The following is a 22,046-nucleotide window of genomic DNA, read 5'->3' as shown; positions in this document are numbered from 1 at the left end:
TTGCGAGTCGGTGTCAGAAGTCTGTGCGTTCACGCGTGTGCGTGTCCGTCCTTTGCAGGAGAGGCGTTACGCCTCATGACAGAACGCCGAAAGGGGGGGGGGGCGAAAATAGAATCAACAAAAGCGTGGGCAATCCAATGAAGGTGCTCTTCGGCATCGAAATCGGGAACGCAGCGGAGAGATGGTCTTGTGCTGCCCTCGAATCCTCTTGCTGTGCGTGGCCCCTTGAGCACGGCAACGTTTGTTTTTCGTTTTGTTTCTCTTGGTGTAGGTGGTTTCCTCTCTACGGCAGTGCCTGTTGAGACAGCGCGCATGCGCAGTGTCCCCGTCGCCGCCTCCGTGACGGTGTCGGAAGGCCCTACATACGCATGCGATCCATGCTGTCCCTCTTCATGTTCGCCCCCATGCCCCTCTCCCTCTTGCTGCTTGCTGTGCGGCTCACTTCTGTGCGCGCGTCTACTACGCAAACATCGGAGCCGACCACAACCCAGTCTGCGCTCACTGAAGGGTCAGAAGCAGGGGTAAGAAACCTGTTGACGCATCGGTCCATGCGGGGGTGACGGTGAGACACAGTGCGGAGGGCATCACCGAAGCGACGAGTGCCGGACGTCCTCCCCTACTCACGCCTTGCTTGCGTCGGTGGGCTTTTCGGTACTCCCTAGCCAAACATCACACGCACACATACACCTACGCACACGCACCTGGGGGGGGGGGCCGTCTTCCAGTGGGGCCTTCCACGCCTGTCGAGCTTGCCTCCTCTTGTGCTCTATGCACTTGGCTGCTCCCTAGCTGCAGAGCCGCCGCCCTCCCGGCACACAATATCTGTATATATAAATACATCTCCGTCTGCACACCTTGCGATAACTCTTCATCATTTTATCGTTCATTGCGTCCGATACGCGGAGCGCCCAACAGCCCACGCCCTTCCCCCTCTTCTTCACCTCAGAGACTCTCTTTTCACAGGCGGGATGCTCTCACAGGCTCTCCTGTGCGCCGTCGAGCGAGACTTGGCCGTTGCGCGTCAGCTGGCGCACTTCCACGTCGACCTGTACGCCAGTGAAGGAGATTCAGACGAAAGTGGGGACTTCATAGGGCCGTTCCGCCACTATCCACAGTTGTCGAGCGACTTACGCAGCAGTCAAGGAACACTTACCCGTGGCGTGCATGCCTACGCTGTGCTTTCAAACCCGGTGCAGCGACCGCGTCAAGGCACCTGCGCGGTGCTGATGGAGCTATCTCGGCCCCTGGAGTGGCTTTCGCAGCACGGCCGTCATCGCGGCCCAGGCGCAGGAGTCGGCGCAGCGGCTCGTGCGGGCACCGCAGCCACGACGTCGTCTGCTACGAGCAGACACGTCAATCATGCGAGTGCAGAAGGGCGTCTCGGCGTCGGTGGAGTTAGCAACCAGCGCGTTCCTACCGCAAACAGTAGTCGCGGCAAACTGGCGAGTGGCCCCGGTGCCTTGTCGGGCGCCCATGTGGCCAGCCTCGCTTCCCACAGCAACGCCGGCATGGACGCCGCCTCGCCCTCGGGCGCTTCAGGTCTACCGCTCCTCATCGCCACCGCGGCTCTCGAAGTTGTCTTCCCGGCTCGCTATCCAAGCGAGCCATGTCAGTGGCAGCTGTTCGAGGAAGTCTCGTTCGGCGGTGTGGGCGATCATTCAACCTCCTCCTGGGCCGTCACCGCGGGTCATCACCGCGGCAGCACCACCGGCGGAAGCAGCAGTGGCAGGTCCCAGCCTCATCAGCTGCATGGAAGCACGTCCAGGAGCCGCACCAGCTCCCCCGTGTGGTATGCCCGCAGCGGGGCGGGGGACGGGGCATGCGGCACGGCCGGTCCGCCCGACAGCTCCTTCCCTTTCAGTGATCACGGCAGGGCGGACGGCACCGCCTCGAGGGTGGCCGACACGGCAACGCCAACGCTCACCGCATTCGTCGTGTCCGATGTGGGGCGCCGTCTCTTACGATGGATTGCCGAGGCGCGCGCCGGCACGGGCGATTCGCTCATCCTGTCCTCCCCTTCTCTGGTGTCGATGATGGCGAGCAATGCGACTGCGAATGTGCGTGGTGGCCAGGAGCACCAGTACGGCAGCGGCATCAACAAAACATATCCTTTTCTGCTTGATTTTGCAATGCTGCTGCGCTACTGGAGTGCCGTGGAGCTCGACGTGCACCACCTTATCCTCCCCTCTCGGATTGCGATGGCCTACGGCGGTGGCAGCGCCCGCGTGCCGCCAGTCATGACGAGCATGCACCTTAGTGGCGGCGGTGGCGCTGCTGTCGCGGCGGCGGCAGCGACCGCCGTTGGTGTCTCAGCCCCTGTGGCTGGCGGTTCCCTGCCAGGATCGGCCGCAGCTGCCGCGGCAGCGTCGAGCAAGATGGGGGGCACCAGCGTGGCAGCGAGCAGCCCTTCCGCGCAATCAACGGCAGCATCGACTAGCGCGTCTGCCGCTATTGGGGGCGGTGCTCTGTATGGTGGAGCGACATCCTCGACTGCGTCAGTCCCCGCGCCGGCGCCGGGGGCGGCGGCTGCGACTGGTGGTGGTGTGAGCAGCGGTGTCGTGGCAACCAGTGCAGGCGCCGGAGTCTCAGTTCTCTACCCCTCTCGCCGGCGCCCTGCCAAGAGCTTCATGGCGGTGCTCCTGCCACAGGGTGACGTGGCGGTGTTGGGCACGCCGATGCCGGCGCGTCGCGCGCGCCATGGGGTGAGTACCACTACCGCCGGCAGCAACGGCGATGGGTCCGGCGCGACGGCACTGCGGCCTCCGTTTCGTCGATTGCCGTTGTGCCTACGACACATCTACGCGGGGCCTCAGGATGCCGATGGGACTGAAAAGATGCGCGCTGGCACGGTGGTGAGCTGCACGTCGCAGTTTGAACTGGGCAAGGCATTGCCCAGCTATGTGCTTCCTGCCCACGTGCTGGGCACCATGTACAAGTGCGGGTGGGACAGCGTGCGCTTGTTCAGCGGCAAGACAGCTAACGCGACGCTACACGCGAACGCGAAACTGGCGAAGGCGCTGCGGCTTCCAGATGTGAGCGACCTCTTGCAGGTCCTCCGACGGCTCGCCAAGAACGTCGGCACGCCGTCCACGGGGGTGTTGTACGTGGGCGTGGTGCTCTGGCCTGCGCTGATGGAGACGGTGCGCGCACTGCGAGATAGGCGGCTTCCGTTTTGGGCCGGGTTAGCGGTGTGCTCGCTGCTGCTCCCGGGCGTGCTGCAGCAGGTTGACAGTGGGCGGCAAGCGGAGCCCGGCAGCGGTGGACGAAGCGGCCGCGGTCGCGTCCCCGTCAGCATCCTGCCCGCAGACAGCGACCAGCCGGCGGTGGGAGGTAATCCACCCTCGCAGTTGCGTCGCCGGCACTTGGCTGAATTGATCGAGGTGGTTAGCTTCACAGAGCGGGTGCTGGCTGTCGCGCAAGAGCACACGTTGCTGTGCGAGGTTCGGCTCGTGCGGTTTTCGCTCCAGCGCCTGCTGCCACTCTTGCAGAGGGGTGAGGTCTGCGGGCACCACCGCGTCAGCGCCGCAGATGACCGCATCGCAACCGCGGCGCATACCTGCCTCATTCATAGCGACCCTTCGAAATGTACTGCTGCCTGTGCGCCAGCTGGCCTCCTCCCGTTAGCGCCGCTCGTGGCGTCCTCGGCGGAGATGTGCCGTCGCGTGCATGCCCCAATCAGCGTCTGCGCCGTGTGCGGCCTGTCGCTGCTCCGCAACACCGTCACCCACGCAGACGTCAGTGGAAGCGGCAGCGCTACGGCGGCGTCAGCGCCGCTGACGGAGATGCGACACCGCTCGCACGCCGCCGCCTCGGTGGAGAGGGATTCAGACACGCTGCGGCGGAAAAAGGACAGGGATGACGGTCGCCCTGTCGACGGCACGGCAAGCTCTAAAAGTGGTCCGGAAGCGACGCGCGCGACGCCGAGGACGTTGCGGGAGGAAGGCTGCCTCGTCGTTCAGTGCGCTCGCTGCGGGCACGGCGGGCACGTGGAGCACATCAGCAGCTGGTGGAACGACCCCACAGTGCGGTGTTGCCCGAAGGGCTGTGACTGCAGGTGTGTCTACTAGCGTCTGGCGGTGAACTCGGGTACGAGAGGAGGGGCGAAAGAGGGCACCTCTGGAAGCCACCGAAGGGCACAGACACACAAACAGAGGAGAGGGAGGGGACGAGTCTGCGCCGCCGTGTGCGCTTCGCGAGAGCCATGCAAGACGCTTGCACAAGTGGCAAAGACGAACAGTGAAGAGACGTTAACGTGGGACTGACGGGCGAGAAAGAAGGTGAAGGGCGTTGTGCGGTGTACAGCTGCTGGTGGCGTGTGCCTAGTTGCGTGGACGGCAGCCCTTGACCGCTGCTCGGTGCACCCCTACTCCTTCATCGGTCACTCTCCTGCGCACGCATGAGCGCGGTCGTTTTGAAGGCTGTGATGGGGAACGAGGGCGGAGCGCCGTGGAAAAAGGATCTGCACGCCCTCGTTCGTATGCCTGGACAAGCATATACATATATATATACGCATGTGAACGTGTGCACCAGACGGCGGGGCCGCTGCGGCCGTCATTCGTCGACAAGCGCTGCACGCTTCGCTCGCTGCTTGTCACATTCCGTCATACACACACGCACTTTCTCTCATCCTGCTAATCCTCTATGCAGTCAAGCACACGCGCACGCGCACACATGTCCATCCTCGCTCACCGCAACTCACCTCTACGTACATAGACGAAGACCGCACATGCATGCACACGCACACACACATAGCCAGCCATCACGCTTCTATCAAAGACCCACCTCTTCACACAAAGACCTACCCTTATACACACGCACACACTCATCATGAACCTTGTGCGCGTCGCGCTGCTCTGTGCGTGCACGACGCTGCTGTGCCTCGGTGCCCTCTACTACTACTCCGTGTACGACTACGAGAAACACATGAGCATGGTGCAACGCAAGTACTCGGGCTACGATCCGCTGACAGATTGTGCAACGCCGTTCGGGCAGCTCCTCGGTGTCGCCGACGACGTTCCGGCGTACAGCAACTGCAATACCAAGTTTTCCTCAACCTACATCAACTACGTGAGCCTCATGGACCCAATGGACAACGGCCGCCGCGGCGACCCATCCGAGACGCGCATTGTCATGACTGCCTACCGCTACACCGCGTTTGACTACTGCATGCGGTGGCTCGTGTGGAACCGCGGGGTCATGCCGCGCCTCGTCGAGAACACGAATCAGCTGTGGAAGACGGTGGACTACTTCAACCCTGCCAAACCGGAGCAGGGCTGGTCTGCGGAGTACATCACCAACTACGAGGAGGTGACGGGCATGGAGGAGCGCAAGTTCAACGCGCCGCGGAGGGCGGACGCGATCGTCTACCGCATGGACAAGAACACCATTCCTGCAGGTCACATCGCGGTGGTGGTGAAGGTGGAGGACGACGTCGAAGCGGCCGGCGGCCCAGAGAAGCTGAAAGAGCTGAAGAAGATGCGCCTGCATCCTCGCCGTGTCTACGTAGCAGAGCAAAACTGGAAGAATCAGCCGTGGGGTGGGCACAACTACAGCCGCGTGCTGCAGTTCAAATGGCGCGCCGTAGCAGAGAAGGCATACGAGGGCTGTTACGTCGACCCCGACGGGCTTGGTATCATCGGCGTTGTGCGCGTGGGGAAGGCGATGCCCCTGCGTGCGGCGCCTGACCCCTACCAAGAGGCGCTCGACATGGATAACGACGGCGACCTCTAACAGGTTGAGAGACTCGACATGAGAGCAATGATCGGGGGTTGTGAAGGAGGAGTGCGGCGACTGGGAAGGGGCGTGGACGAGGTGGGCGGGATTCCCCTTCCTCTCGCAGCGTTGGCTACTCTCGTCACATTGCAGCGATTCAATGAGGAAAGCGTTCACACTGCTTTTCACCAAGCCCCCACCCTTCCCCCCCCCCGATCTTGCCGCGCTGCCCACCCGCCCCCATCATCCATCTGCTTCTCCCTCTCCCTATCCCCACCCCGCCTCCCATCGATGTATCCGTGAGCGCACCGCACACACAGACAGCACGTGCGCTGAAGTATTCTTTGGACGTTTTTTTTTGCTTTCTCCAATGCCGCTCACCGTGTCCCCGCGTCGTCTTGCTTTGTGTGGTGTGTGTAGGTGTCCCTCGCCATCGGGTGGCGAGGTGAGCATCGACCCCCCACCCCACCCCTACAGCGACACGCGCACACATGCACAGTGGCACACTTCACCCATCCTCGTCACCATCTAGCCCCACCCCTCCCCTCCTCCCTCCCGGAAGCTGCAGGTGCGCGCTCACTCGTTCTGTCTGCGCTTGCGAGCACAGCAAAATTGCGGGACGTCGATGCCGGCCCGCGCCGCTCCACTCCCCTCCCCTCCCTCAGGTCTCTCACGGGGGGAGGGCAGTACGCTGCCCATCGATGGCGCCTTCACCTCATGTTCCTTCTGCTCCTCGCTTGCAATGTTCTCCTACACTCTCCCATCCTCGTGTATGGATCGGCTGATGCCCGCCCGCACGCCCACCCACCCCACACCCGGCACAAGCACACACATACACAGAGCAGCCACAGACTCGATCACTCGCACGCACAGTGCCAGACGTGTGTGCACGCACATACGCGCGCGCGCACGTACGTGTACGCCTTTGCACACCCATTTATACAACATAGACACTCACCCATCATAGAAAGCGTAGCAGCCCCTTATTTAAAGTAACGTGCCCCATCGCGCCCGCGAGAGGGAGAGAGGGGCACGCACGCGCGCACACACACGTAAACGCGCATCTGCGGACACCTGCGCTTGTTGAAAAGAGCTCATCCTCTTATCTTTCCTCTTTGTCCTTCATGATCTGGCGCGGCGGCAGGGGCGCTGCGCGATGGGCGGCCGGTGCGTTGCGATGCTTGCACTACTCCCCCAACGCAGCGGCCATCCTTGCGATAGCAGCGCCGCTATCGACGTGCCGCGTGCAGCTGCTCGGCCACTGGTCGGCGACTGCACCGCGCACCGCGCTCGTCGCCGGAACCGCTTTGGTCTACCAGCAACGTCTCTACGCGAGCACGGCGGCATCAGGGAGCAGCGGGGCCTTCCATGGGCATGACCACCGCTTCAGCGACAGCAAGAACGGAGCGGCAGGCAGCAGCGGCTCCTCCTCGGCCAACAGTGGCGCCGGCGGCAGCAGCAGCATCAACGGCTACGGCGGCGGTAGTGGATTCCGCGGCAGCGGGGCCGCCAAGCAGCAGCAGGCAGGCAAGTGGATCAAAAAGGTCAAGGCAAGCCGCCGTATACTGAAGAGCAAGCGCGCAGGACCGAAGGCAAAGGCCGCATCCACGCCAGCCTCCTCCGCCTCTGGTGGCTCGGCGGCGACAGCGTCGGCCAGCGCAGCGTCTGGTGGCACCTCAGCGAACCAGGGTAGCGGGGCGGGTCGCAGTAGTAGTGGCAGCGGTGGTGGTATCGTGGCGTCGCTGTCGCCGGGCGCAGCCTCTGCCCAGTCGCGCACCACCGCTTGTCGACGCAAGAAGAAGAGCAGCCGAGTCCCCCCGCCCCCGTCGGGCTCGCCGCCAACGCCTGGCAGCAGTGCAGCGACGAGAGGATCTAGGCGCCCTCTCACGTGCAAAAGGGCCTCAACTGGTTCCCTCAGCGGCACCGGCGCAACTGCGAAGAAGGCGGTCACGGTCGCACACGCCGCCTCCCACGGCCGCTCGGCAGCCTCTTCCCCGTCCGCCACCGCCGCTGTACGCGCCAAGGCAAAGAAGCGAAAGCGCATCCGCATTTGCGTACTCAGTAGCAGCTACGACGGCACCGACTCGGCAACGGCCAGCGTGGACAACTACTGGTGCACGCCGCAGCACTACATGAAGAAGGACCGGCACAAGTACTCCTTCGCCGATGTGTCCATGAAGAAAATCGACTCGTACCGCACCGTGCGTAAGCTGGTGACCTCCAACAAGTACGACGTCTTCTTCAACCTCTGCGACGGCGGCCGTGATGAGAAGCGCGCCGGCGTCGACGTGGTAGAGGCGCTGGAGGAGCAGAACGCCGCCTTCACCGGCACGGACTCGCGCGGCTTTGAGCCGAGCAAGATCGACATGAAGCTGATGGTCGGGTCGAGCGGTGTCAAGGTGCCCAATTTTGTGCTGCTCAGCAACGATGAGAGCCTCGCCAAGAAGTGCCGGCACCTGAAGTTCCCAGTGATCGTGAAGCACCTCTCCGGCTACGCATCCGTTGGCATTCAAAAAGACAGCCGCTGTGACACGCTGGATCAGCTGCGGACGAAGGTGCGCGGCTTCATCAAGGAGTACAACCACGCGCTGGTGGAGGAGTTCATTCGGGGCCGCGAGGGCACCGTGCTGGCCTGTGCAGACCCTGGCAGCCCGTTCGGCGTGAAGGTATTCAAGCCGCTCATGTTCAACTTCCTGCAGAACAACGACGACTTTGCGTACTTTGAGAAGAAGTGGACGATGGAGTGTGGCGATCAGGCGTACGGCTTCCTCGCCTCGTCGGACCCGGCCTACACCGCCATCACGGATATGGCCCGAAACGCGTTCAAGTACATCATGAGCGGCGTCGGCTACGGTCGCGTCGACTTCCGCATCGACGAGCTGACCGGGGAGCCGTACTTCCTGGAGATTAACCCGAACTGCGGTATGTGGTACGCCCCGAAGGACGGTGGCGACTTCGCAGACGTGATGGTCGAGGGAGACCCACACTGGAACCACGAGCGCTTCGTTGCCAACGCCGTGGCGCGGGCACTGCGAGACCAGGCGGCACGCAAGCCGTGGTACTTCATCAGTCACGACCGAAACGGGCAGTTCTCCACGCGAGCCAGCAAAACAGTAGCGGCCGGCAAGTGCCTCTTTGGCGACGCGGTGCACCCGATCCCGGTGGTGGCCAAGTCGCTCTACAAGCTGGGCGAGGAGGAGCCCACAGTCGGCTGCGTCATCTGCCGCGGCGATGGTATTCACCAAGCGGTGGCGCTGCGCCACTCGTGTGAGCCGAACATGGGTTTTGTGCACGGCCGCACCTTGCTCTTCGCCGCCAAGCGGCAGATCAACGTTGGCGAGGAGCTCACGGTCGACTACGCCACCCTGCGCGATGAGTCGATGCCTCACTTCGTGTGCAGCTGCGGCACTGAGAATTGTCGTAGTGTCATTTTTCCTATGCCGGCAATGCCGCGCACCGTCGAGGCCAAGACGATGAAGCGGTTGCTACGGGAGAAGAAGCAGGTCTGGATGAAGGAGAAGGCGGACCGCGAAGCGGAGCGGATCCTCAAGAAGCGCTCCTCGCGTGCCCCGTCCTCTTCCGCGTCTGGGAGTGGCGGTGGTGGCGCCTCTGCAGGTTCATCGTCCAGCGCCGGCCACGCCAGCAGCAGTGCAAGCGGTGGTGCCAGCTCCAGCAGCGGCAGCGGCAATAGTAGTGGCATTAGCACCTCGGAGAAAAGGTAATGTTGTGTGAGGGGGACGAGAGGGGGCCGACAACTGTCTGTTCAGCACGTGCAAGTACACGCACACGCACTCAATGAAGTGGTCTCACCTCGACTGTACCGACGGATGATGGGCTGCATGATGCCTGCCTGGATGGCTGGTGTGTCTGTGTGGGTGCGCCTACACGTGCAAGTGTAGTGAGAGATCCGTTCCCGCTTCGCTTGTCGTCATGACGCAGCAGAAGAACCCAACCAACCAGCGAAGTGCAAGGAGGACCAAACCTGCACACACACACACACGCACTCGAACACACAGGTGCGCTTACACACCCATGTGTAGATGGGAGGAGGTCTGTCTCTCTCTCTCTCTCCCCCTCTCGCTGCCTGCCTCCGGAACAGATGGGAGGCAACGGCTCTTCATGGGCGTCTTAATGGCAGAAGGCAGATGAGGAGGCGGGCGCGGCGCGCCTCCACCTTCTCGCACACCCCCTTCCCTCACATGGCCGTTCGTGTCCTGCCTGGCGCTTCGTCATCTGTTTGTCCTTCTCTCTCCTCGCCTTCACCACATCATTGAACCTTATGCCTCGACCCTCACCCCACCCCACGTCGCCTCTTTCCCCCTCCCAAACACCCACCCAACCCGCCTAACTCATCAACAAAAACACGCCTGCGTGCACCGCCACTGCGCAGTCTTCTCGACCTCTTAGGCCTTTACCTCTTCCCTTTAGCTTTTACCGCCTCGTTGCGCTGTCCCGCAAACACACACACCACATTTCGTATCATACTTCTCTCTAAACCTCCCCTCCCCCTTCCCCCTCTCTCTCACCATGAAGGTTATCGTTGCTTCTGGCCCGGACGGTGCCCGCAAGCACGAGGTGGAGCTGGCAGCCAGCGCCACGCTCGCAGATCTGAAGAAAGCCTACCAACCGGGTGTGGACGTGCACCGCAAGTCGTTCAAGGTTCCCAGCACCGAGTCTCCGCTGCCAGGTGCGGATGGCGGCAAGCTGCGCCCGAACCTCATCACGCTGTCAGATAAGGTGCCCCTGTCGCAGCAAGGGGTGAAGGACGGCTCGGTGATCATTTACAAAGACCTCGGCCCGCAGATCGGCTACCGCACTGTGTTCTACGTCGAGTATGCCGGCCCCATCGCCTTCATGCTGATGTACGCCATGCGCCCTTCGCTCATCTACGGCTCTGCCCCGATGCCGGCTTACGGCTACACGCAGAAGCTATACATTGGCCTCTTCCTCGCCCATTTCTTCAAGCGCGAGCTCGAGTCCATGTTTGTGCACAAGTTCTCGCACCCAACGATGCCGATGCGCAACATCTTCAAGAACTGCGTCTACTACTGGTCCTTCGCCGCCTTCATCGGTTACGTGCTGTGCAGTCCTTCATTCACGCCGACCAGCGCCGCGCAGTCAAACTTCGGCGCCGTGTTCATGACCATCAACGAGCTGCTGAACTTTGCGGTGCACTACCAGCTTAGCACGATGCGCAAGTCCGACGGTGACACCACCCGCAACGTGCCGCAAGGCCCTCTGTTCGCCTTCGTATCGTGCCCGAACTACTTCTTTGAGATTATGTCGTGGGTGTCCTTCTCCATCGGCACGAATATGTTGTCCTCCTGGCTCTTCACGCTGGCCGGCTTCGTGCAGATGGCGGACTGGGCGAAGAAGAAGCACCGGGGCTACGTCAAGGCAGACCCGGCCAATAAAAAGAAGGCCGCCATTCTGCCCTTCATCATGTAGGGCCACGCCCACGCATCAGCATCAGCGGTGCGTGAGCACGAAACGGCGGGAGGGCAGCGAGAGGAACAAGCAGCGGCCTCTGGGCTTGAAGGTGTGCCGCTATCGCTGCCGTCCATCCCCGTCGTCGCCCTGTGTGTGAAGATTGATACGGGCACCAGTGCGGTCAGGCTCGATGTGCAGCAGAGAACGTAACGAAAGAAAAGCGAAGCCGTCAAGGAAGGGCAGTGATGAATAGAGAAGACATGGTGGAAGGATGAAAACGAGGAGCGGGAAGGGCAGTTGTCGTGGCCCAAGGGTGGCAACGAACGCAGATTGATGGGGAAGAGGAAGAGGGAGTGAGGGGGGAGGATGGGGGGTTGCGACCGTCTATATATATATGTGTGTGCACATTTTCTGATGTCGAGAGGCTTCTGTTTCTCGATGTAGTCCCTCTTTCCCGCGCCCCACCTTTGCCCTGTGTGAATGCCCCGCCGTCGCTCGCGAGTCCTCTTTTCAGTGTCCCCGTGATGCGCCGTCGAGAGCCTCCCCCCCCCGGCCACGCCACGACCCTCTCTTCCTCTTTGGCCCCACTCTTCTCTGCAGAACCCCTCGTCTCCGTCATTCGTGTTGTGGTTTGTATCTATCGACCCGGCGCGTGTGTGTCGTGTGTTATGGAGCACGAGTCTACCGCGCTTCTTTCTAGTTGGTTTTGCCTTGTCTCCTCTCCGGCGCACGCACACACAGAGAGAGAGCGATGAGACGGTCATCTCACTCTCCTGTCGGGTCCCTCCTCCCTTTCCCCCTCCCTTCGCAGCCACCTGGCATCCTCGTTGATGTCGCTCTTGCTACCGTATTCGCCGAACTTTGCATGTGTGGGGAGGGGGGAGGGGGGTGCCCGTGTGCGCCGGCGTGCTGGCTAAGTGTGTGGTTTCACCGCAACAGAAAGGCGGTGAAGAATCAGAGAGGACAAAATACGAAGAGGCGGCGGAAGCCCAGGGAGACGAATGTTAATCGCGCGACGCTGTCATGCAGCACACGAGCACGTTTTGTTGCTGCGCCCAGCAGTCCTTCTCCCTGTCTTCCCTCCCAGACACTAGCACACACACACACGCACACAGCAAATATTTCCAGAGAGCTGTTTCGACATGTTACTGATTCCAGTGCGGCTTCTCTCTTCTTGCGATTGACTTTTTCGCGTGTGCGTGGGCACGGCCATAGCCCCTGGGGAGAGGGCCGCCTTGTTTCTCATTGGGCCTCATCGGTGTGTGCGTTACCGCCCTCCCCTTCCCTCTCCCTCCGCCATCTCCCTCGGCACCTCACATCCATCTTTGTTGCCAGACACAAAAAGATAACAAAGACCGCAGGTGTGTAGGTGTGTGTGTGTGTTCGTGCGCGCTCGTTTTTTTTTTGGAGGGATGTTGGCCTCTTCGTTGTTGTCTGTTTGTCGTGTTCGCTATTCCGTGTGCACCTGGCAAAGGGGGGAGGGACGGTGCCGACACGCCCTAGCGCTCACCCCTCCCTCTCTTTTATTTTTGTTTTTCCAGTCATGTTAGTCTTCCTTTCGTGTGTCGCGGTTTCGGTTTCTCATTCTACCCTCCCCTCCACATTCCGCCCACTCTCACGCACGCACATACGCGCCAAACTACTTCGCCTTTATCCACCTCCCCTCCTCTCCTCTGCCTGTCCCTTCCCCTTCTCTCCCTCCTGTCATTCTACTTTTATATCAATATATATATATATATATATGTTTTGCTTTAGTGGCTGCCGTAGTGACGACAAACAACCAAGCTACCGAACACACAAGCGTCCATCAGCGAGACGTGCTCGCGACTCTTGCCACGTCATGCATCGGCAACTCTGAAGCGAAATATGTATGAGCGTATAGAAACGAGGTGAACCGAACAAACGACAGAACAGCGCAGGAGAGAGAAAGGGAAGTCGTCGCACGCACACCCGCGCATACGCCCGACTTGGCACAGCAAGTAACACGTCTGCCCCTCCCCCGCCGCCGCCGCCGTTTCATGGTACGGTATTGACAAACGGTGTCCTCCTCTACGTGGATGTGATTGGGAAAGAAGGATGAGGTGGTGCGAAGGTGTAAGTGAGCGCGAGAAAAGAGAGAAAGATGTGGGATGTGTGTGGTGAAGGGGGAGATCACCCTGCAGGTGCTGCACTGTGTGCCTGTGCGATGCAGAAGCCTTGCTTCCTCGCCCACACACACTCGCCACGTCTTTCTCTCTCCCTATCTCAGCTTCCCCTCCCATCCCTTCCTGTTCCACAACACCTCCTTCGCCTGCGCACACGCGCAAACCCCGCCGCTGATTGTCAGCTGATGATGTGTACCCGAACACGCAATGCACACATAAAAACATATACGTGCGAGTTTCCTCTACATGCCGATGCGCCTTCCTGTCCCTCTCCCCCTCTCTTCTCGTGCGGGGTGCTTACATGTTTCGCGCACGCAGACCCCGGGAAAGTCAACCGCTCGCACTTGATCACGCACGCGCACCCCTTCAGATGCAGTCATAAACGTACAGCCAGAAAGTAGCACGAGTAGATAGAGACGAAGCCGGGGACATCACACGCTTACGCGCATTGCAACTCAGCTCTCATGCGGATAAAGGGCTGCTGCTGAGCGTGAGCGTGTATATGTGTGCATCACATTCTCTTCGCCGATCTCCCACTCGCCACTCTCGCTCCTTATTGCCCATAACGTGCTGTCGAGGGCGTGGGGTATTGACTCGCGCGCACTAACGCGCGTTGACGCGGTCAGCCCCTCCGCGGCAGCACAGTCTTTCTCTGCGCGCCCTCCGTCGATCTCGCGCTACGCGCAACGCGGGCCGTTGCATGACTGCTGGAACTGACGAGGCGACGGTGGACTACATACGGAGCCACCTCGATGAAGACCTGGAGGAGGTGGCGCGGCGATCCGGTCCGCCGCTCATCCGCCCCTCCCTGGCGCCGTTTCTCACGCCCACCGGGCTGCTCAACCTGCCTGGTGTAGCGCCATCCCTGCGGAGCCAAGGCAGCAGCAGGGATCTTGTGCATCCCGATGGCACCCCCTTATCGCCAGCGGCGCACACGGTGACTCTCGTTCTCCAGGTCATGTCAGTCAAGGATGTGAGTCTCTCGCGCGAGCAGCGCAGCCGCGTTCTCGTGCACTCCCTCTCCTCCATCCGCAGCAGCTCTGGTGCAACGCCCAACGCAGCGCTAAATGACGCGGGCACAGACACCGCGGCCCCCCTCGCCGACGCCACCCTACAGGAGATGGAGGAGCAGCAAGATGAAGAGGCGCAGAACCACATACCGCTGCGGCCAAGCGGCGGTCAGTGGCGGTGCCTGCGGCTGGAGTTGTCGGACGGCTTCCAGCGTGTGCTCGCCGTCGAGGATGCCTCTGCGCGCACGCGGCAGCGCTATGGTGTACTGGCCAAAGAAGGCATCACGCTTGGTGCCAAACTGCACGTGCGCTTGACTGCATCGGTGTCGGATACCACGGTCATCTCTGTGCCATGTGTGCAGCATGGCGTTCTCCGGCTGCACGCGGGGAACACAGAAGTAATGGGTGGCCGTGTGAGGGCGCTAGAGGTATACTGGGAAGCGCAGGCGCGGCAGCAACTAGCGGCGAGCACTGGACGTCCCTCGAAGCAGCAGCAGCGGCAACAGCAGTACCAGCCGATGAGTCTTACCGACGCACCGATGATGTCGACCTCCGCCGCCCCTGCGCAGCAACACCCGCAGCCGTCGCAACAACTGGTCGTAGCTTCCCCAGTCAGCTCACCAGCACTGCCACCGCAACAGTCGCAGTCGCTCGCAGCTCTCCCTCTGCAGCCCCTTCGATGCTGGCCCGCCCACGCCGCCCAGCATCCGCCCCATGTGCCCTTCTGCACGGTGGCCTTCATCACGGAAGTGGTGTCGGACATGGTCATCAATGAACCATCCCCTGGTGCCGCCCACAACGGCCACCACGTCGGGGCAGAGCCGAACCCTGCAAGAGACGCCTTCACGTACTCGCTTCTCGTGCAACTGTCCTCGCCAAACGCTGTGGAGCGCGAGACACAGCAGCAGCTAAGCAACAGCCCCTCCGTGCAAGGCGAGGAGCTGGAGACGGTGAGCGAGGACGATCACCTCACCGTCGACCTTGGCCATGCCTGGCTGCATCAGCTGGTGGGCATGCCCGCAGATGCGTTTCGTGCGCTGTCCCGATCGAACGCTGAGGCAGATGTGGAGCTGCTGACGCGCACAGTGGAAGCCGTCGGGCACGCGCTGGAGCGGTTTGGCAAAGGGCGTTTCACGCTGGTGCGGCGGGCAGGGGACGGCATTGTGGAGGTGATGCACGCTGTGCCGGAGCCGTGATCGAAGCAGACAGCACGAATGCGGGGAACGAAGCAGCACCGTAGCGATAGACACTCTCTCTGTCGGGTCCTGCTCCCTCGTCTTCTCCCGTTGACGGCAACGCCGCTCGTCTTTGTGATAGGACCAGAGTTCTCCACCACCGCCATTGTCACAGTGGTGATGGCGCTGGTAATCCTTGCCATCGTTTTAGTGTGTCTTCCATTCTCTGCAGAGTTNGTTCTCTCCTCCCCCGCACACACTCTCTTGGCTCCGTGAGCAGCAGGTGGGCCCAAGCAAGCGCCCCCTTGTACATTGTGCGGGGGCGACTGCGCATGTGAGTGCCAAGCGCCACTTCCATCGCTACGGCCTTACCCATTCCCTCCTTCTCTTTCTCTTACCAGCACCTCCACCCCATAAACCTCTCCCTGACGCCCTCCGCACGTACACACGCGCACACCGCGACGTCGCGGTCTTCATTTTCTTTCTTCGCGGGATTCCTTTGCCTCCCCTCTCCCTCTCTGTACGGGGCTGTGGGGCACAGGAGTGCCTAGCACCGCCACCACACGTGTCCAGCTGTGAGCCAGAACTGCACTTCGCCACGCACTCGGAACAGCAACGCCAAGCAAAACAGACGAGTGTCCCATCACGAGCGCCACCTATCTTTACGTCGCACAAATAGCAATAGCACACGCGTGTGGCGCAGAGAAGCAACAATGGGCTGCGGCTACTCTACGTACTCAGCGCAGGACGATATCGTGTGGAAGTACGGCGGCCCACCGGAGGAGCCGCTGAAGGCACTGAAGATGTTCCCTAAGAAGCAGAACGGTCTTCTCTTTCGTCTTCTGTACGACGACGGTGAGCGCTGGGCCTTCTACAACGACACCCTCGAGTACGAGTTCCACATCCGCTACTACTTTAGCCGCGACAGCGACATCGAGGCGCTGCACAACGCCACCTTGTCGGAGCTGGAAAATGGCAACAAGCTAGTCGAGATCATCGTCTACCCGAAGGAGACGCAAGACTTCATTGTAGGTGTGGCGGGCAGCTACACCAGCACCATCGAGGCTATACCCCTCACCGAGCGCTTTCAGTGGGAGAAGACCAAGGAAAAGTACGAGCACAAGCAGTCGAGGCGGAAGTAGTAGCTCCCCGATCCACCACCTCCCACGCCCCCACTCACCTACTCGGTGGCATATTAGTCCGCACTGATGGCTGCCCTTCGCCCTCCCCTCCCCTCCCCTCTCCTCTCAGTTCCGCTACAGACAGCTAATTACAGCCGTCCTTGTGCATCGCATAGTTATCCTCTCTCTTTTTGTGTTCTCTCTTGAGGCTGCTTTCTGTGTTTTGTGGTGACTCTGCCCGCCCCCACCCCCACCCCCACACACGCACATCACGCCACAGGCCCTCTCCACTTTATGGTTGTGTATTCTTTTCCCCATCTCTCCGTCTGTGTGCCCTGCGCCGTTGGGCTGACCTGCTCACCGCTCGTTCTTCTCTCTTGCATGCCTTTTCGTTTTGTGCGCCTCATGGGGGCAGCGCCTTACACCCACTCACACAGACACACACACACATCGGCTCACAGGCGCCGACTGTTGCTTGCACGAAGGCAGGAGGCGCTCCGTCCCTTTCCTAGCCCTCCTCCTCTCCCATCACCGCCCTCGTCTTTATTCTCTTACATCGCCTCTCACAGTCGTCTGTGTGTGTGTGTGTGTGTGTTACAGAGTTGGATCTTTTTTTTATGTGCCGTGTGTTGCTGCTTGTCCTGCCCTCCGGCGCTGTCGGAAATATATACGGGCCTACGTGTGGGCGGGGTGGGGGTGGGGAGATGCGAGTGAAAGCGTGAGGGGGAATCGGAAGGGAGCAAGGGGCGTGCATGTGACGTCATTCATTGTGTTACACTGCGCGCATGCGCACAACGTAAACATGTCCCCTTTAACCCCTACCCGCCCACCCTCGCCCCGCCTTATATGTATCTGGCTTCAACCCGCTCCCCTCCCCTCACCCACACACACCCTCTTGACATCGTTCGCATCATTCAGGTTCATCACTATTTCTCGTCCCCTTTTTGTTCTTGTGCCGGATTGTGAACACGCGTGTGCGTGTGCGGCTCCCACGGGCGCACTCTTACGGACGGAGGACACATGCTCACACAGACGCACATATATATATGTGTGTGTGTGCGGGACTGAATAGCAGGTCCTGCATGCACACATGGGCACGCCTCTTTCCCCACCCCTCTCCCTCTCTTCTGTCCCGTCACTCATGTATCCTACCGTTCTCGTTTTCGTTGTTTTCCATCCTGTGCTTCGTTTCTGTTTTCTTGTCGGGGGTGTGGGGGAGGGTTGTCCTCCCCTCCCCTCACCCCCCCCACACACCTCAGCCTCTCTGTCTGCATGTTTGTGCGTGTGTGTGTGTGTGTGTGCCTCAGAACTCAAACAAAAAAATATGTGATGCGCTCCATAGAGAGAAACAAAACGCACGTGTGTGCATGTGCGTCGGTGACAGTAAAGAAGATGCGTATGGCGTACTCTGGAGAAAGGCGTGTGAGGCGAAGGAGAGAGGGGAATGTGTGTGTGTGTGTGTGTGTGTGTGTGCGTCATGCTCAAGAGGCGCTTGGGCTCCTCTCCCCGCCGCCTCCCCCATCAATTCTCCTTACATCCGCGTCCACCGTCTGCGCCCGTCTGCTCCTCCTCCCCCCTTCCTGCCGGCCACACGCTCATGCACACATCCTGCACCAACCATGCGTCTCCCTCTGCTTTGCCGGCTTCTTTCTCTCCCCAACACCGGATGCATGTGCCGTGCGTCATTGTCTCTGAAACCCCTCCACCCTCCACCCCTCCAACTCAGTGTGCTTGAGGTGACTTGAGTTTGTTTGGCCCCCTCTTGCTTGTTTGTTTGGCTTTCCTTCGCCTCTCTTGCGGCAGTTTGGTGGCTGAGGTTGTTGTGTGCCCCTGTCTGCGTGTAAGTGTGTGTGTGTGTGTCACCGCTTCGTCCCGCCTCTCAAGTCACGTGAGGGTCGTTGTCGTCGCTGCCCTTTGGTTGATGTTCAACAGTGTTCTAGTACGCGCCCTGCCGTGCCCCCCCCACTCTACTCCGCGACTCTTGCTCGACCACATACTATCCTAGTGGACACCGTGGCTTGGCTGTGTACGTCAACAATACAGAGAGTCGAATAGACACACTCACATACAAGAAGAGTAGACAGGCACGCCCACACACACGCCCGCACGCCGATAGATAGGCAACGACTAGCTGCAGACTCAACTGCAAAGAGAGCATGAGCATGCGATTCATTTCGATCCTGTCACGCGGCGGGTTTAGCAGCGGTGGACCAGCCGCCGCCGCTATGGCGGTCGCTGCAGGCGCGCCGGCATCAGCAACGATAGGCTACTCAGCTTGTGCGATGCGCTGGCAGTCCTCGCGGCCCTACAGCCGCTCCTCTGGTGGTGGTAGAGGAAGCGGCACTAGCTCTGAGCCGCTCGCGGGTTCTCGCGGCACCGGCAGCTTCGGCAGCCCGCGAGCGTCGCCCGGCCCTGTCCCAGCCGCGGTGATGAACAGCACGGGCGACGGCGAGCTGAGCGCTGAAACCCGCGCCGCCCTCCGTGACGACTCCATTGTGATGACAGAGGTGGTAAAGCACATACCGCCCAAGGGAGCTATCTCCATCAAGTCCCTCTTCTCTGCCATCGACGAGAACATACAAGAGGCGCTCAGCGAGCGGCACGGTGGGCTGCGAAGCTTCCTCGAACAGCGCAAGCAGTTCTTTGTTCTACACACCAACCCCGAGGACGGCGTCCTCTACGTGATTGGCAACCCCATCGTCATGCAGCAGTATGCCACACGCGATGCGCAGCGCAAAACAATGCGACGGATGATGGGGCTCGACGACGCCGACCGCCAGCAGCAGCAGCGTCGTGCGGGAGGCGGCTTTGGGAGCAACCGCGGACGTGGTGGCCGTGGTGGTGGCGTTCGCCGGCATCAGAGCTCCCCATCGCCCTCAGGGCCTTCACGGTCTCCGCCGCAGCAGTACCGCAACGAAGGCGGCAACGGATACTATGGAGGAGGAGATGGGCGCCGCGGTCCCCCACCGCAGCGCGCTGATCGCCGCGGATACGGCAGCAACAACGGAAGTCACGGAGGCGGTGATGGTGCACCCCGTCGAGGCGGCCCGATGGGTAGTCGCAATCAGTCCTTCGGCACTCGTTAGATGAAGCATCCCTTGTTTAGTCCTACATTCACCTGTGCGCGCGCGTCTCGGTGGGTGGGGTGAGCGGGTGCTTCTGTTGGTGGTTCACCTTCTGCGAGCCGCTCGAGCCACCCTACTTCGCCTCTTGTGTTTTCTTTGCTTTTTCGTTGTCTTACCTTATGCTTCGAAGCGCGTGCTCCTTCATCACCTCGACAGCTGCTTCCCTCCACCAGCCTCCTCCCCCACCCCTTCTCCCTCAACATCGCAATACACATGCACACGAGCACGCACACACGCACACATACACACTCCCGTCTTCGCACACCTCCGGCGGTGCAGTTGCCGAGCTCTATGATGGTGGGCTTGCTTCCGTGTTGATCACTTTGTGTGTGTGTGTGTGTGTGCGCGTCTGTGGGAGTGTACGTTTTTTTTTCTGCATACGTTATCGGACCATCTCAATATGCGGTTGCAGCCGTGCCTGCCTCCTTCATATGATTACCTGTGGTGTGTGCGTGAGACGGTGAGTCTGTCTCTGTCTCTCTCTCTCTCTGCGCCTGTGTATGTGGTGTGTGTGTGTGTGTGTTCGTGTGCCTCGACACCCTTTGTGGCGTCCCCACGCCTGCCGTCTAGATAAGAACGAATCCTCAACACATCCCCCACCTCACCTCTGCGCATGTGCGTGTGTGTGCGTGGGTGTCTCGGCTGCATGCCACTACCACCACCACCTTTTCAATGCGCGCGCATGTCGGCAATGTGTGAGATACACGCCCGTATCTTCCTCCCCTCTCCACGCGCTTCACATGCACACTACAGCTGCGGATGCGAGTGCGGATGCGAGTGCGGCTGCCGGCGCGTTCGCGAGTCGCTGACGTCGCTGCCTTTGTCTCTCCGTCCTATACCTCGTCTCCGCTGCAACGACACCCCTCCCTCACCTGCGCCCCGTCTCTCTGCCCTCACCCAACGTGTCTCCGCGAACACCCTCCCATTCAGCCGCGCTCCACTCTTGGCCTTCGTCTCTCCTCATCGTGCGGGGGAACCTCAACACCGCTGACGGTGCACATATACATACAATGAAGCCTATGCGTCTGTGTTGTCCCCTGTGGCGCGCCGCGCCCGCCCACCCCGCAGCGCAGCACACGGCACAGCGGATGCGTATCTTCACGGCGACGGCAATATTCACGTTCCTTCCATCAAGCAGCGCAGCCGCGACCACCGGCTCGCTGTACCCCTCGCCGCTGCTTCATCAACGGCGCGCTGTCGGACAGTCCTCCACCCTACCCGGAGCGTCGCTTTCTCTATCAGAAAAAAGCAGCACGGCAGGCAGCAGCAGCCCTGTTGCACGCGAGAGCTCAGTCGGCAACCGGGATGCCGCTAAAGAAGGTCCTCCATCGCTGGAGCCCGTAATAGTGGAGCTCGGAACCCTCGTCACACGCACGATGCCAGTGGGGGAGCTGTTTCGTGCCCTGAGCCCCGCCTCCCGAAAGATTCTCGTAGCGCATCGTCTTCCCTTGGAGGAACTCCTCTTGCACTTCCCGAACCACTTCCTGGTGTGCCGCCTCGGCGAAAAGAGGACGTCGCAATCTGCTACGCTGCATGTGGCGCCTCCGTCCTGCGCCAAGAACAACATGCACGTTATGCGGCTTCCGCCTGGAACGAAGCCGTTGCCGGCGCTGGAGCAGTGGCTGGGGCCGCAGAAAGCCATGGAGGTAGCCATGCCGAATTCGAGCATCGTTGGCGGGTCGCCTTGCATAGGCACAGGCAGCGGCTTCGTTGGCAATACCACCACACTCAAGGAACGCTTGGAGGAGGTTCTGACTTACATTCCCAATGAGTGGGTGGCGTTCTCGAGTCTCAATATTTCGCGTGATGTAAAGATGCGGTGCATGGGCTACCCTCTAGTCCGACCATGCGCCTTCCTGCTCAAGTACCCACAGTTCTTCGACGTGCGCGTGCAGGACCGGAACGGCAACTCCTTCCTGGTCCGGCGGGCGCTGTCGCTGCAGCAGCAGTTGAACAGAACTCGGAAGCCGTGAGCCGAGCGCAGGCTATGCAAACGCCCTCATGCACATGATTGTCTGTCGATCGAGGCTGCGCAGCTGACCGCAATTGGTGATGCGCGCCCTTCACCGCCTTTCTGTTCACGTGCGCGTAAGTGTGTGCGTGTGTGTGTGTGTGTGTGTGTGTGTTTCGCTTAACAACGTCATACATTGCCCCATCAGCAGTACACATACCAGTCATCCTTAGCCGTGGCACCTACACACAGCATCCCACCACCACCACCACCATCATCCTATCTCATCCTCTACACGCTTCAGGCGGCGGAAGGGGGGGCAATCGATGGGCCACTGTATACGTTTTTGATGCACTTGAGTAGGATCATGTGTGAAAA

The 22,046-nt window shown here is 60.8% G+C and overlaps 8 protein-coding genes across 8 annotated transcripts; all 8 read left to right on the top strand.

Annotated features, from left to right (window-relative positions):
* Window positions 1-968: 968 nt before the first annotated feature.
* On the top strand, window positions 969-4,067 carry LINJ_25_1880 (conserved hypothetical protein; the record flags this gene model as incomplete). Its single annotated transcript, XM_001466182.1, has 1 exon — window positions 969-4,067. One exon carries the CDS (start codon window positions 969-971, stop codon window positions 4,065-4,067), a length of 3,099 nt encoding a protein of 1,032 aa, XP_001466219.1.
* A 760-nt stretch (window positions 4,068-4,827) lies between these two features.
* LINJ_25_1870 (conserved hypothetical protein) lies at window positions 4,828-5,730 on the top strand (the record flags this gene model as incomplete). The annotated part of the gene is made up of 1 exon (XM_001466181.1): window positions 4,828-5,730. One exon carries the CDS (start codon window positions 4,828-4,830, stop codon window positions 5,728-5,730), a length of 903 nt encoding a protein of 300 aa, XP_001466218.1.
* A 2,114-nt stretch (window positions 5,731-7,844) lies between these two features.
* LINJ_25_1860 (conserved hypothetical protein) lies at window positions 7,845-9,434 on the top strand (the record flags this gene model as incomplete). Its single annotated transcript, XM_001466180.1, has 1 exon — window positions 7,845-9,434. The coding sequence occupies one exon, from the start codon at window positions 7,845-7,847 to the stop codon at window positions 9,432-9,434; it is 1,590 nt and encodes a 529-aa protein (XP_001466217.1).
* An 805-nt stretch (window positions 9,435-10,239) lies between these two features.
* On the top strand, window positions 10,240-11,160 carry LINJ_25_1850 (polyprenol reductase; the record flags this gene model as incomplete). The annotated part of the gene is made up of 1 exon (XM_001466179.1): window positions 10,240-11,160. One exon carries the CDS (start codon window positions 10,240-10,242, stop codon window positions 11,158-11,160), a length of 921 nt encoding a protein of 306 aa, XP_001466216.1.
* Window positions 11,161-13,986: 2,826 nt separating this feature from the next.
* On the top strand, window positions 13,987-15,492 carry LINJ_25_1840 (conserved hypothetical protein; the record flags this gene model as incomplete). The annotated part of the gene is made up of 1 exon (XM_001466178.1): window positions 13,987-15,492. The coding sequence occupies one exon, from the start codon at window positions 13,987-13,989 to the stop codon at window positions 15,490-15,492; it is 1,506 nt and encodes a 501-aa protein (XP_001466215.1).
* Window positions 15,493-16,184: 692 nt separating this feature from the next.
* Window positions 16,185-16,613, top strand: LINJ_25_1830 (conserved hypothetical protein; the record flags this gene model as incomplete). Its single annotated transcript, XM_001466177.1, has 1 exon — window positions 16,185-16,613. The coding sequence occupies one exon, from the start codon at window positions 16,185-16,187 to the stop codon at window positions 16,611-16,613; it is 429 nt and encodes a 142-aa protein (XP_001466214.1).
* A 2,141-nt stretch (window positions 16,614-18,754) lies between these two features.
* LINJ_25_1820 (conserved hypothetical protein) lies at window positions 18,755-19,678 on the top strand (the record flags this gene model as incomplete). Its single annotated transcript, XM_001466176.1, has 1 exon — window positions 18,755-19,678. The coding sequence occupies one exon, from the start codon at window positions 18,755-18,757 to the stop codon at window positions 19,676-19,678; it is 924 nt and encodes a 307-aa protein (XP_001466213.1).
* A 1,049-nt stretch (window positions 19,679-20,727) lies between these two features.
* On the top strand, window positions 20,728-21,690 carry LINJ_25_1810 (conserved hypothetical protein; the record flags this gene model as incomplete). Its single annotated transcript, XM_001466175.1, has 1 exon — window positions 20,728-21,690. The coding sequence occupies one exon, from the start codon at window positions 20,728-20,730 to the stop codon at window positions 21,688-21,690; it is 963 nt and encodes a 320-aa protein (XP_001466212.1).
* Window positions 21,691-22,046: the final 356 nt, after the last annotated feature.

The sequence above is a fragment of the Leishmania infantum genome, chromosome 25 (assembly GCF_000002875.2).
Source record: "Leishmania infantum JPCM5 genome chromosome 25".
Lineage (NCBI taxonomy): Eukaryota > Euglenozoa > Kinetoplastea > Trypanosomatida > Trypanosomatidae > Leishmania > Leishmania infantum.
The sequence above is the reverse complement of the archived record's forward strand: the minus strand, read 5'-3'. Positions and strand labels throughout refer to the sequence as shown.